At 36.4% G+C, this 13,103-nt stretch overlaps 2 protein-coding genes across 2 annotated transcripts; both read right to left on the bottom strand.

The window, feature by feature from the left end:
* Window positions 1-1,398: 1,398 nt before the first annotated feature.
* LOC131659809 (protein MAIN-LIKE 2-like) lies at window positions 1,399-6,278 on the bottom strand. Its single transcript, XM_058928941.1, has 3 exons — window positions 5,756-6,278; window positions 5,018-5,676; window positions 1,399-1,429 (listed from the first exon to the last, which is right to left on the bottom strand). The coding sequence occupies exons 1-3, from the start codon at window positions 5,927-5,929 to the stop codon at window positions 1,399-1,401; spliced, it is 864 nt and encodes a 287-aa protein (XP_058784924.1). The 5' UTR covers window positions 5,930-6,278.
* Window positions 6,279-11,319: 5,041 nt separating this feature from the next.
* Window positions 11,320-12,068, bottom strand: LOC131657209 (dirigent protein 21-like). The gene has a single exon (XM_058926677.1). The coding sequence runs from the start codon at window positions 12,027-12,029 to the stop codon at window positions 11,457-11,459; it is 573 nt and encodes a 190-aa protein (XP_058782660.1). The 5' UTR covers window positions 12,030-12,068; the 3' UTR covers window positions 11,320-11,456.
* Between the last annotated feature and the right edge of the window lie 1,035 nt (window positions 12,069-13,103).

Here is a 13,103-nt window from a genome sequence, read left to right as displayed (position 1 = left end):
TAAAAGTTATCTAATTTGGTTTGCAGACATGGAATCATATTTGAGGATAAGTGAAGATAATAGTTCAAATGATTGTTCAATTGTGAATTAATCCATAAGTTGTATAGGAATAGGTTGATGAACCCTAAAAGCTCAACATATTTCCTTAATCGTTAACAAATTCTCATTATTTGCATTCTTATTATTATTTAGATTTGACAATATTAGAATCATAAAACAAATCCAATTACTTTTTCTCACTCAAAATAAACAACTATAGAACGGCAGTGATATTAACCAATCCCTGTGGATACGATATATTACCGAAAATATTTACCCACAAATACTTTCAACAGCTACCAAGCCAGGGAGGAAGTCCACTATAAGTAATATCAATTTAAGGTAATACAGTTCAAGATTACTCCTTTCACTTAATATCTACCCAATGCAACTTCAACCTAATATTACTTAGATCAGAGATTCCACTCACTCCCCCTCAATCACAGCAGTGATGAATAACGCTCAATGAATATGGATAGAAGACACACTTCAAAGACACAGCTTGATCTTGCTTAAAAGCTTCAATCAAGTACAATGGTACTCTTGCTTAAAAGCTTCAAGTACTTCTTACAACTCATACAAAAACACCTAGACCAAGACAATCATCATGATGATTGTTTGGCTTACAAGAAAGCTAGAACGCAAAAACTTAAACACGAAGAACTCTTAAAGCTTCTCAATACAAAAACCCTAATCCGGTCTTCAGCTTCTTCATAATATATATAGCCTTCAGAAAATGCAGCAGCTGGGCCTTGGATCCGAATTAGTTTTAAACCTAATAAAACTAATTTCCACAAATCAAGGAACCTAAAATAAGAGCAATTAAAGACGTCCTTGAACAGATCAAAATACAATATTTCCAAGTAAAGCGCATAGGATCTTAACAGATCACATAACCATAATTAGTAACAGAATAAGACGTAACAGCTACGAATGTCATGACATCGGCCTTGACATCAGGTAAAGGCCTGCATAAGTAAAACTTCACAACAGTAGAATGCATGTCATGACACCAGTTTTGACATGATAAAATCACAATGAGTTTTACCAAAAATTACAGCCAATCAACAACATCTACAAGTTTAAACCATAACATCAGGAGAATCAGTTGGTGGATCTGAGAAATTAAACCGAGTTTTGCTCGATGGAAATCTTCCCGACTCAATTAAAAAATATAAAATTTGACCTTAAAACTTTAGAATTTATAAAAATGACCCAAAATCTAACAATGATTTATCTTAATACTCTATCCAAATTTAAAAAAAAATCAATTGAATCATTTAAAATAATATTATTTTTAATTTTTTTTTCCAATTATTTCATGGAAACACTCTCTTAATATGATAAAAATGAATTGAATTAAGGGGTCAAAATCAAATAAGCTCTTTGGCTATATGTAGAGAATGAATTAAGAGTTAAATTGCGACAAACTCAAAAACCTTTTGTAACTTAGTAATGATTAATAAATATATTTTGTCTTGATAATATATTTGTCCCAAAATTAATGTCACATTAGTAAAACAAATCGGAAGCGAGGTTGAAACCACTTGATATTAAAACTGATTTCAAATCAGATTAGATTAGGGGTGACAAAACGGGTCATGACTCGCCACGTCGGCCCGCTCACCCGCCATAAAATAGCAGGTTGGGATTTTAAGTCCATCTCCCACCAAAGCCTGCCCCACCAAAATCCGTCACCCGCCAATGTTCGCCCCGCCAAAATCTGCCGCCCCCAAAGCCCGCCATGTCTATTCGGTCAGTCCTCCCCACCTTAAGCCCGCATTTTTAGTTAATTTTATTAATTCTAATTTTTTATGATTTTATTTTATATATATTTATTTTTGAATATATGCACACACAAAAAAAAAAAGTGAAATTTGTTAAAAATATGTTTTATAAAAAAATGTTCTAAAAAAAAGTGAAAAATTTAATTGAAAGGTAAAAAAACATATTAATTTATTAAAAAAAAAGGCAAACAAGCCCGCAGCCGCCAACTCGCCAGCTTGATGGACGGGCTTGATTTTTACGTTCATTTCTATTTGACGGGTCCCGTTTTTTTGTTGACAGAGTTAAGACGGGGTGAAATGGGCGGTCCATTTTGCCACCCATGATTAGAGTGTTTAATGTATATTTAGTGGTAAGAACTAAAAAAAAGTATCTATCATAAAATAAGTATTATTTTTATTTTTAATATGTTTTTAAATTTAATCTTCCAATTATATCCTAGTTAATATTCTTAATTTATTACTATTTATCTCACCTTATATTAATTAAAAAATATTAACAAATTTTTTTTTTTTGGATCAAGAAATAATTTTATTGATTATCCAAAAAAAACAGGGAAGCACAAGTGATCTAAAAAAGATCCCACGACAGCCAAAATACAAAAGCAACCACAATAAGGAATCTACTCCATCATAAAAAAAAATAATACACATTAAAAATAATACAAAAGCAGCCAAAAATATTAACAATTGATAAACATAATTTGATAAAATTGCTATTATTTCTTTTATTTATTTTGTATTTGTTATAATTTTTTTTGATATTTTTTAATTTGTGTAAAAATGTATAATATCACATTTATTTTGGGAGAGAGGTAATATATTTCAGGAATTAGAAACAGAAAACGAATTTTTTTTTTGAATAACCATTTTTTTAAAAAAAATTTCAGAAATAACCAAGATTTCAAAAAAATTACACAAATGTCATTTTTTTTTTAAAAAACACACGTTGTCGCCAGGGGGGGTGGCGACAACACTGGGCCTGCAATGCAGTCGCCAGTGGGCCTGGCGCCCATGTGTTGATTTTAGGTGTTGTCGCCACCCCCCCTGGCGACAACACCCCCCCTTTATTTTTTTTTTCTTTTTTTTTTTGTAATTTTTTTTTCTTTAACATATTGTCCTCCTAATTTTTTTCAGTATTTTTTTTTAATAACTACAATGTTTTAATAATTTTTGTTAGTTTTTTTTTTTAGTTTTTTTTTTAACAACAATTTTTCAATAAATTTTTTATATTGTTTTTTTTATCTATCTTGTTAAAATTATTTTTGGAATATAAATGTTAATTAACTTATTTATAATTTAGTTTCTGAACATGGTTAATAATATATATTTTATTGGTCAATGAAGTAGTGGAAGTAGTTAATGAATTATAAGTAAAATAATTAATCAATAACTTATATTTTTGTGGTTAATATAGTTGTGAAGTTGGTTAGTAAAACAATGTTATATTTATATTATAAAATAAATTTTAAGATTATATAATATTGAAAAAAAATAATATTATTTTAAAAAATATTAAATACATTAAAATATAAGTTGGACATTCGTTAAAATAATTATATATTAAGATACAATAACAATACATTGACGATAGAAATACATTAAAATTAAAGACATTTCAAAAAACATTAACGATACAAATACATTATAATTAAAAACATTACAAAATACATTCAAGATACAAATAAAAATCTTATTGCGCGCCACGTGGACCATGGTACGATCCACACTGAGGTTGTCGAATGGGTCGTGTAGATGGGTCACGAGTTGGTAATGCCCCCCTATTCCCGCGACGACGCCCCCCTCTATTTGGTACGTCTTGTGCCATAGTCGACGGTCCCTGAATGAAACCTGGGTCTTCAACATCTTGACCTATAGAATTCCCTCCATATGATAGGCGGGTGCCCGCGGCGCTGTCGAAGCTGTGTCTAGGCGGGTTAAAATTTCTCCTAGTGGGTGCAGCCTGGAAGTTTTGGAAGTCGGTGGTGGATCCGGTTTGGTTAAAATACAATGGTTGTGGCGGTGTGTTGAAGTCAAATTGTTGGCTGGGGTACTGTGATGTGTGTTGGTCGAATGTGGTGTATTGCGGGTATTCTTCTTCTATGCCCATGTCGGGGGTCATTGGTGGTGATCTTGAAGAGCCCCCCGCATGGAATTCCTGAAAATGTGATCTAGAAGAGCTCCCTGCATGGAATTCTTGATTTTGTGGTTGAGTTTGGGATGAAAAAAACGGGTGGAGTTGTTGGGAATGTTGTTGGTAAAAAGGTGTTTGTGGTTGCATTGGTTGTTGGTGGTAACTTTGTTGTTGTTGTTGTTGTTGGTGTTGTTGTGGGTAATGTTGTTGTTGGTAATTTGGTGGTGGTTGTTGTTGTTGTTGGTAATTTGGTGGCGGTGGGTGTTGTTGTTGTTGGTGGTAATTTGGTGGTGGTTGGTGTTGTCCTCCAAAATATGGAGGTTGTGCTCGCGGGTCAGCTAAATAGAAAGGGGCAGACACAATCATTTCTGGATTTGTGACGGTCCTGTACCAGTTTACATACTCAACAGTTGGCTTCATTTCTCCCGGCGCCACAGGAAATTCTAGAACCGTTTTTGATCGACGAGCCCATATTTTACGCTGCTCTATGGCAAAGGACTTGTAATTTTGTACGTACCACTGTTCGCTAACCTTCGCAAGATGCCAACGTCCCAAACAGTCAGGCTCAGGTGGGTCAGGGATACCTTGATGCATGCCGAATTGGAGCTTCACACGGTCACTCGGGTGCATCTCCACAGTGGTGAACCGTATGATGGGTGATTTTGCTGTCCAAATAGCCGCCTCGTCAAGGTCGGGTACGTGGTCCAATTCCAAGTAAGGACGCCAAATAAACTGCAAAGCAAATAATATTAATTTCAGAATATAGAAGATAGTTATTTTTAAAAATATATTTAGAAAATGGACATTTTTAGAGGTATTACTTCTTGGGGTCCTAGTCGATCTAATAGCTGGCGGTAGAAAATGATTTTGGAATCAGGCGTTTTGGACCAATCCATTCCGAGTGCATTGAACCTAAACACATTAAAAGATATAAATCAATATAGTTACAATGATGATGGAATAAAAAGCAATAATTAAAATAAGATCCAAACGTTACCTTGAAGCGTAAGGGAAGGCGTAACTGTTTGGATTTGCAGGGGCCAATATCGGCATCCTCCACCATGCCCATGTTTGTAGCAAGAATGCACATCCACTAAATGTACAAACATCCTTTTTTGCACATTTGCATAAGGAACTATATAGGTATGCCAACACAGCCGAACCCCAGCTATATGTCTTTATTGCATCAATGTCCCCAAGTAAACACAAGTACATAAAATTAACACTATTTCCCGTGCCTTCGGGAAATAGAAACCTACCAAACAACAACATAATATACATCCTAGTTTTCCGCAGTATAGTTTCTTCGTCAGAAAACTGATCCAATTGAATCCCAACATAAGCTTCCTGAAGGCCAGCAAGCTTTATACCTTGGCCCCTACCCCTTTGTTGCCCCTCACCCTCTATTAAATCCACACCCAACAATTCGACGCATAGGGCGTTTGGTTGTTGGACATTTCCATACACTGCCTTTCCATTTGTTCTGAGACCCAACAACATGTACACGTCCTCTAGAGTGACGGTACATTCACCCATTGGAAGGTGAAAAGTATGAGTCTCAGGCCTCCAACGCTCACACAATGCTAATATAAACTTCATATCAACTGAGGTATGTGTTAAGTTCATTACCTCACCAAATCCCGCACGTTTAACGTAGTCCACAATCAAAGGGTCAGGAGCAATCATCTTACCAGCACGGGTCCTAAATCTCGTGACATCCTATAAAAAAAACACCTCCCATAAGTATTTGAAATTAGTAAATTTAAGTAAAAAAAATTAAGTGTTTACTAAAACTTACATAGGTCGCAATGTTTGCAATGGTGCCTCGGTGCTCTTGACCCATAGTTAGGAGAGACATGTTTGTTGATGATGAAACACAAAGTTGCTCTGATGCTAAGTTGCTCTGATGATAGTATAAGAGGTGATGAAGAAAATGAACAAGTTTGGGAACATATTTATAGCCAAAATGCATAGGTTATTACGAGATTCCCTGCAGAGTCTTGTCACTTCATGTCGGTGGTGGGGACGAGATTCCCTGCAGAGTCTTGTCACTTTATGTCTGTGGTGGGGACGAGATTCCCTGCAGAGCCTTGTCCCGTCAAGTCTGTGGTGGGGACCAGATTCCCTGCAGAGTCTTGTCACTTCATGTCGGTGGTGGGGACGAGATTCCCTGCAGAGTCTTGTCACGTCATATACAGTGACTTGTGCAGAATTATTGGTTCATTTCTTGCATGCATTAGCCTTGTGTAATAGGTGGGGACGAGGTTCTCTTATGGCGTGCATTAGTCTGGTCTCTTCATATTTATGTTACATTTTGAAAATGTTATGTTATAATAGATTTTAATTCCATATCATAATTTGTGACATGCATTATCATTAGTGTGAATTCATTTAAAACATACAACTATAATAGCTTTTGAGACTTTTATATTAAAATAGCGCAGATATATATATGTTATGGAAAACATTAATTCATTCATTAATTAAAAAGGTACATTGACAATAACCAGCACAGAAACTAAAAACATCTAAGAAAATAACACATAACAACTTGTAGTACACGCTCGATCATTGCAACAAACACAACAACACTTAATCTAAACTACTCGAGTATCACTGCAAGAACAAGTGGATCTTCAACGCCTCGGTTAACCTCTCCACTATGTGTCCAAAACATTAGATCCACGTCCACATCGTCTTTCACGCGGTCCCAATAATACATGTAGGTGCCTTCTGGATTATTATCCGTCAACGTAATGTATGGACAACGGTAATCTATCTGTTTAACTTTTCTGGTCGGACCATCTAGTTGACGAAACCCGGTGTTGATGGCTCTAACAATTCTCTGGAAATTCCAATGGGGGTTAAGGCAGACACGCATGTGACTACCTTCCTCAAAAAAAACGACAGCCCAAACTGAGTTCATTTTCAGTGTTTGCAGTAAGAATGAAGAAAGAGTTGGTACTTCAACTCCACACACACACACACACCTTTATTTATAATCGGTGAAACACCTTTATTTTGCTAATTTTTAATAACTTAAATACTAATTTTTAATAACTTAAATACTAATTGGAAACTTTGTAATCTTAAAAAAACATTTCATTAATATATGCTCAGAGCATTTAATTGGACGGTACAGAAGTAGCTGAAATAATAAAGAAACTGTAACGTCTAGGATATTACAACGGTTAGGACAATGTCTTCTCTGTCCTCCATCATTCGAGTGCATTGAATGTCGTCCTCCATTGTCTCCCACCAACGCTGTCTTTCAAGAAAAACACCTCCCCTTGTTCTAAGTCTCTTGATAGATCTGATTTGTTCGCCTGGACTCCACTCTCCCTCCAAAAACCTGAGAAGAGTTCTCTTAAGCTGATCCATGGAATGAATGTTCCAAAACATTACCTGCATGGGAGGTTTGACGGCAGAGAAAATAACGTAACCGTTCCTTCGGACAATGGGAGGTTGATAGTCCAAACGCCTTACAGGTGGCGGAGGATCAGTAGTCCGGTGCGTGCCATCTGGCCTTATTCGAGATCGCATTTTTTCGTGTCTGTACTGATGCACACAAGAAACCCTAATTTATAGAGGGACAATTAGGGTTTCATTTACAAGGGAAAAACATAAACAATAATTTTGTAGAATAAAATTCAGGGCCCCACATGGTCCCCATCTGTTTTCTGTCCTTCGCATGCGTCCGAAACGAGTTCCTGTACACTAGCATGCGCCTGTAATGATTCCTGAAACGATTCCTGATAGATTCCTGCAACGATTCCCCCTATCTTCATGCATGCAGCCCTATCTTTTGTGGCATGCATTAGTCATGTCAAAGTTACTATCTTGTGCAGAATTATTGCCTCATTCATTGCATGCATGACCCCTGTGTAAGAGGTGGGGACGAGAATCTCTTGTGGCATGCATTAGTCATGTCAAAGTTACTATCTTGTGCAGAATTATTGCCTCATTCATTGCATGCATGACCCCTGTGTAAGAGGTGGGGGCGAGAATCTCTTGTGGCATGCATTAGTCATGTCAAAGTTACTATCTTCTGCAGAATTATTGCCTCATTTATTGCATGCATGACTCTTGTGTAAGAGGTGGGGACGAGAATCTCTTGTGACATGCATTAGTCATGTCAAAGTTACTATCTTCTGCAGAATTATTGCATGCATTACCCTTGTGTAGGATTTTTTGCATGATATATAGGAACTACCTCACATACTATTTTTTACTACAAACACAAACTATCCCAACCATTTCTCACTTCTGCAACACAACACAATCCTCCCAAACATTTCTTCCTTTCACATTTCTTCTTTCACAAACACATAGCAAAATTATGGCATCCACCTCGCAGTACAAAGTTCGTGTTCATATGAATGGTGAGACATACCACTGCGACACAAACGGTTATCTATTTAGAAACACAAACTCAACACGTTTTGCTCTAAATAGACAATCTGATTTCTCGTATCTAAAAAGGAAAATCGAATCCAAAATAAGAGAACATGTGTCTCAGATATATTACCGACAACCCCTTCTTCAACCTAACAACTCGGTCATATTTTGTCAATCACAAATATCAACTGACTTAGAAGTTCAAAACATGTTCCTCACCCATGAGCATTTTGGTTATGATTATCTGGAACTGTACATAGTGGTTGAACAAAATGTACCTTCGCAAAATATTCAGTCACAAGTTATTGATCCTGTTGTTGATGACGAACAACAACCCGAGCATGTCATTGACGAAGAAACTGATATAGAAGATGTTGTTGATGAGTTGGTGAATCGTGAATCCGAAGATGAAGGTGACGAACAAGTTCCAGTACCGGAACGAGTACCGGAAACACATGCATATTCACCTCCGGCACATTTCACAACGCTTAATTTAGGAGAGGACGAGCCATCGTCCGATATGTTCTACAATCCATATATGAGGTCAAGCGAGGAGTTAAAAGAAGGTGACACGTTTCGTTCGAAGGATGATTGTCTGCTGGCCATAAAAAATTGGCACTTAGCAAATTGTGTTGATTTTAAAGCCGATCGATCAAATCCAGAGAGAGTGACTATTGCATGCAAAAACCCGGAATGTGGATACAGGCTGAAGGCATCGTTCAGAAAGAAGTTTAACGCGTGGGTGATACGTTCGATATCTCAAGCCCATACATGCGTCACCACTAACATGGCGCAAGATCATCGAAAACTAAGTCATGACATGATCTGTCATACCATCATTCCTCTGGTCGAAACTGACCCATCCCTGAAGGTTAAGACAATTATTTCTCATTGCGTTTCTGTGTTCAAATACAGACCTTCTTACAGAAAGGCTTGGTTGGCGAAACAGAAAGCAATTGAAAAAGTCTACGGCAACTGGGAGGAATCGTACCAACAACTTCCTCGATACCTGGCTGCACTGCAATTGTATTCACCTGGGACTGTTAGTATATTGGAGACACTGCCGGCACAGTCCCAGGACGGAACCCCTCTCGAAGATAATGGAATCTTCCATAGGCTATTCTGGGCGTTTCGACCATGCATCGTCGGTTTTGGTTTTTGCAAGCCGATTATTCAAATTGATGGAACGTGGCTGTATGGGAAATACAAGGGAACTTTGTTGATGGCGGTCGCGCAGGATGGAAATAGCAACATTTTTCCAATAGCCTTTGCTTTGGTAGAAGGAGAAACAGCTGCTGCTTGGGGTTTCTTTCTGAAGAATCTCCGAGCTAGAGTCGCACCACAACCCAATCTTTGTTTGATTTCTGACAGGCACGCTTCTATTGAGAGCGCATACAACAATCCGGCAAATGGTTGGCACAACACTCCGTCTAAGCATGTCTACTGTATTAGGCACATAGCACAGAATTTTATGAGAGAGATCAAGGATAAATTTTTGAAGAACCACTTGGTGAACGCGGGGTATGCCTTAAACCAACCTGGATTTCAATACTACCGCCGAGAAATAGCGTTGACAAATCCAGATGCAGGGAGGTGGATTGACAGCATTGATAGAGCAAGATGGACTAGGTCATATGACGATGGGGCTAGGTGGGGCCACATGACAACAAATCTTGTGGAATCAATGAACGGGGTATTCAAAGGCATACGAAACCTACCTGTAACTGCCATTGTTAGTGCTACGTATTTTCGGATGGCAACTTTGTTCGCCACACGAGGTAAGAGGTGGAATTCAGTGTTGCAAACACAACAGGTATATAGCGATGTCTGCATGAAATATATACAACAGGAATCTGCCAAGGCTAACACTCATCGAGTGACCGAGTTCGACCGTCATGGCCACACCTTTAGTGTCAAGGAAACAATTGACCATAACCAGGGGCTTCCACGACAAGAGTATCGCGTCAATATCCCAGATCGTTGGTGCGACTGTGGCCAATTTCAAGCATATCGCATGCCTTGCTCCCATGTCCTTGCAGCATGTTCACATACTCACTTTGATGCATTATCTTTGGTATCAGAAATTTACAAGGTATCAACGTTGCTCAGCGTATACGACAACTACTTTCCGGTGGTAGCAATGGAGGCATATTGGCCTGTGTACGAGGGGGAAACAGTTTGGCATAACGATTTAATGCGTCGGAATAAAAGCGGTCGACCAAACAGCAGGCGTATTAGAACCGAGATGGACGTAACTGAAAAAATGCAGAGGAAGTGTAGTATATGTCGTGAGGTAGGACATAATAGGACCAAATGTCCCAATCGTGGATCTAGTTCCACAAGATAGTTATTAGTTTCGATGATGTTTGTAATTTACTCTTTCAATGAAATGAACTTTTTTATTATAAATTTTATGGGTTACAACACTAAATAAATTTTATGGGTCACAAAAAAAATTACTAAATAAAAAATAGTTCATGATACATATTAAAATAAATTACCAAATATTACTATGGAAAAAATATTTGGAACCACTAAAATTTACAAAGATTTAAGAAAAAATAGTACCGAAAACATTAATTTTGTCGGTAAAAAAATTACCGAAAACATTATACCATGGAAAAAAAAATTATTTATAAAATCCATTTTGAAATAATAATGGAAAAGCATAACATAAAAAAATTTAGGAGAAAATAATGTAAAAGAAAAAAAAATACAAAAAAAAAAAAGAAAAAAAAAATAAGGGGGGGTGTTGTCGCCAGGGGGGGTGGCGACAACACCTAAAATCAACACATGGGCGCCAGGCCCACTGGCGACTGCATTGCAGGCCCAGTGTTGTCGCCACCCCCCTGGCGACAACGTGTGTTTTTTAAAAAAAAATGACATTTGTGTAATTTTTTTGAAATCTTGGTTATTTCTGAAATTTTTTTTAAAAAAATGGTTATTCAAAAAAAAAATTCACAGAAAACATCTAGAAATAAATATGAAGACAATATATATTAACTAAAGTGATTGCCACCAACACTTCACTTGTACCTATCTATCTGACACTCTAAACTCTCCTGTAGATACTAAAAGGGCATTTAGATAAAAAGACATTTTTAAGGATGAGAAACAGTAACATTATACTCAACAACAAAATGCTCAGGGGTAGAAATGTCATTAACACTATTCGCAACGGCAAACCCTCTAGCAAATCTAAAATCACCAGTCCCACCAACAATAGCCATTTCTCTATTCTGTTCCGAAATAGGATTCCTTCCCAACATACTCAAACTACTCCCACCATACTCCCCTTCCTCAAAAACAAAATTTGTCAACATAAACATCCCAAGATCATGAAGTGAAGAAAGACCAAACAGCCCCTGAGCTCTTCCGATGTGGTTCGAACTTAGCTCCGGGCCTTCCGTCATTGCATCGTCCATCATGAAAGTTGAACCGAATCCGTTTGGCATGTTTTTGGGGGAGTCGATGATTTGGACTATGGTCGGGTTTTTGTTGTTTCGGATGTCGTGGTAGTAGAAGTGGATGTGTGTTAGTTTTTCTGTTGGTTGGTGGTGGTGTTGTTGTTCGGAGGGTAATATGATGTTGGATTGTTGTGAGGAAACTCCATTGGAAATTATTATGAGTGTGATAATGGAGAAGAGAAAGATGAAACTATGTGAAAGAGACATTGTTATAAGATTTTTTTTTTATGTTGGAATACATAGAGAAGCTATGTTTTATAAGGTTTTTTTGGAGTTAGCTATTTTCTTTTTTGAATTTTTTATTGCCCACGAACTTTGCGAGGAACTTGCAAACGGAAATTAAGTTTAATTGTTTATTTGTGTGCGATTTTATTTCATTGCACACGAGGCTAAATTTATTTATTTTTAATTTTTATTTAGGGTTAAATAGGTTAAAGTTTTTAAATAAATTATGATTTAATTTTAGTTTTTCTAAAAAAAATTATTTGAATGACATTCCCTCTAATTTTTAATATAAGAAAAAAATTATTTTTTAAATTTTTATTGAAAAATTAATGTATTTGTATTATATATACTAGTACTTTACCCCGTGCGATGCACGTGTTTAGGCGGAATTTTGGTCTAAAGTTGGCGCCAAGCATGTATTCTGTTTTAATATATTAAAGATTTTTAATATAAAAAAAAATTATTTTTTAAATTTTTATTGAAAAATTAATGCATTTGGATTATATATATACTAGTACTTTACCCCGTGCGATGCACGTGTTTAGGCGGGATTTTGGTCTAAAGTTGGCGCCAAGCATGTATTCTGTTTTACCACAAGACAAATCAATTTCTATTGTTAGTAAAGCGACTCTCATTTACAACTAGACAAATCAAGTTCTATTGTTAGTAAGGTGACTATCATTTATAAATAGACAAATCACTTTCTATTGTAGTAAATTGACTGTCATTTAATCTGAAGGGACTTGAGTTTGATACCTTATTGATACGAATTTTGTATTTTTGTTTTTAAATTCATAATTGTTTAAGATTACTAGAAATCATGAAAATTATTATCATAAGTGTATATTTGTCTAGAGGTAAAGACGTAAGACGTGGTTTAAAATTAAGAAAAAATCAATTTGAAAAAATATTAACAAAATGACTAATATGATTGTATAAGTTTTGTAAGGGACCAAAATGGGCTTCACTCAAAAATATCATGGTCGATAAAATTTTGTAATATAATGCGTTTCAATTTGATTTAACTCAGTTTGAAAAATACAAATCGGAAATTGA

This window comes from Vicia villosa, linkage group LG3 (assembly GCF_029867415.1).
Source record: "Vicia villosa cultivar HV-30 ecotype Madison, WI linkage group LG3, Vvil1.0, whole genome shotgun sequence".
In the NCBI taxonomy this organism is placed as follows: Eukaryota; Viridiplantae; Streptophyta; class Magnoliopsida; order Fabales; family Fabaceae; genus Vicia; species Vicia villosa.
This window is presented reverse-complemented; position numbering and strand designations above follow the sequence as displayed.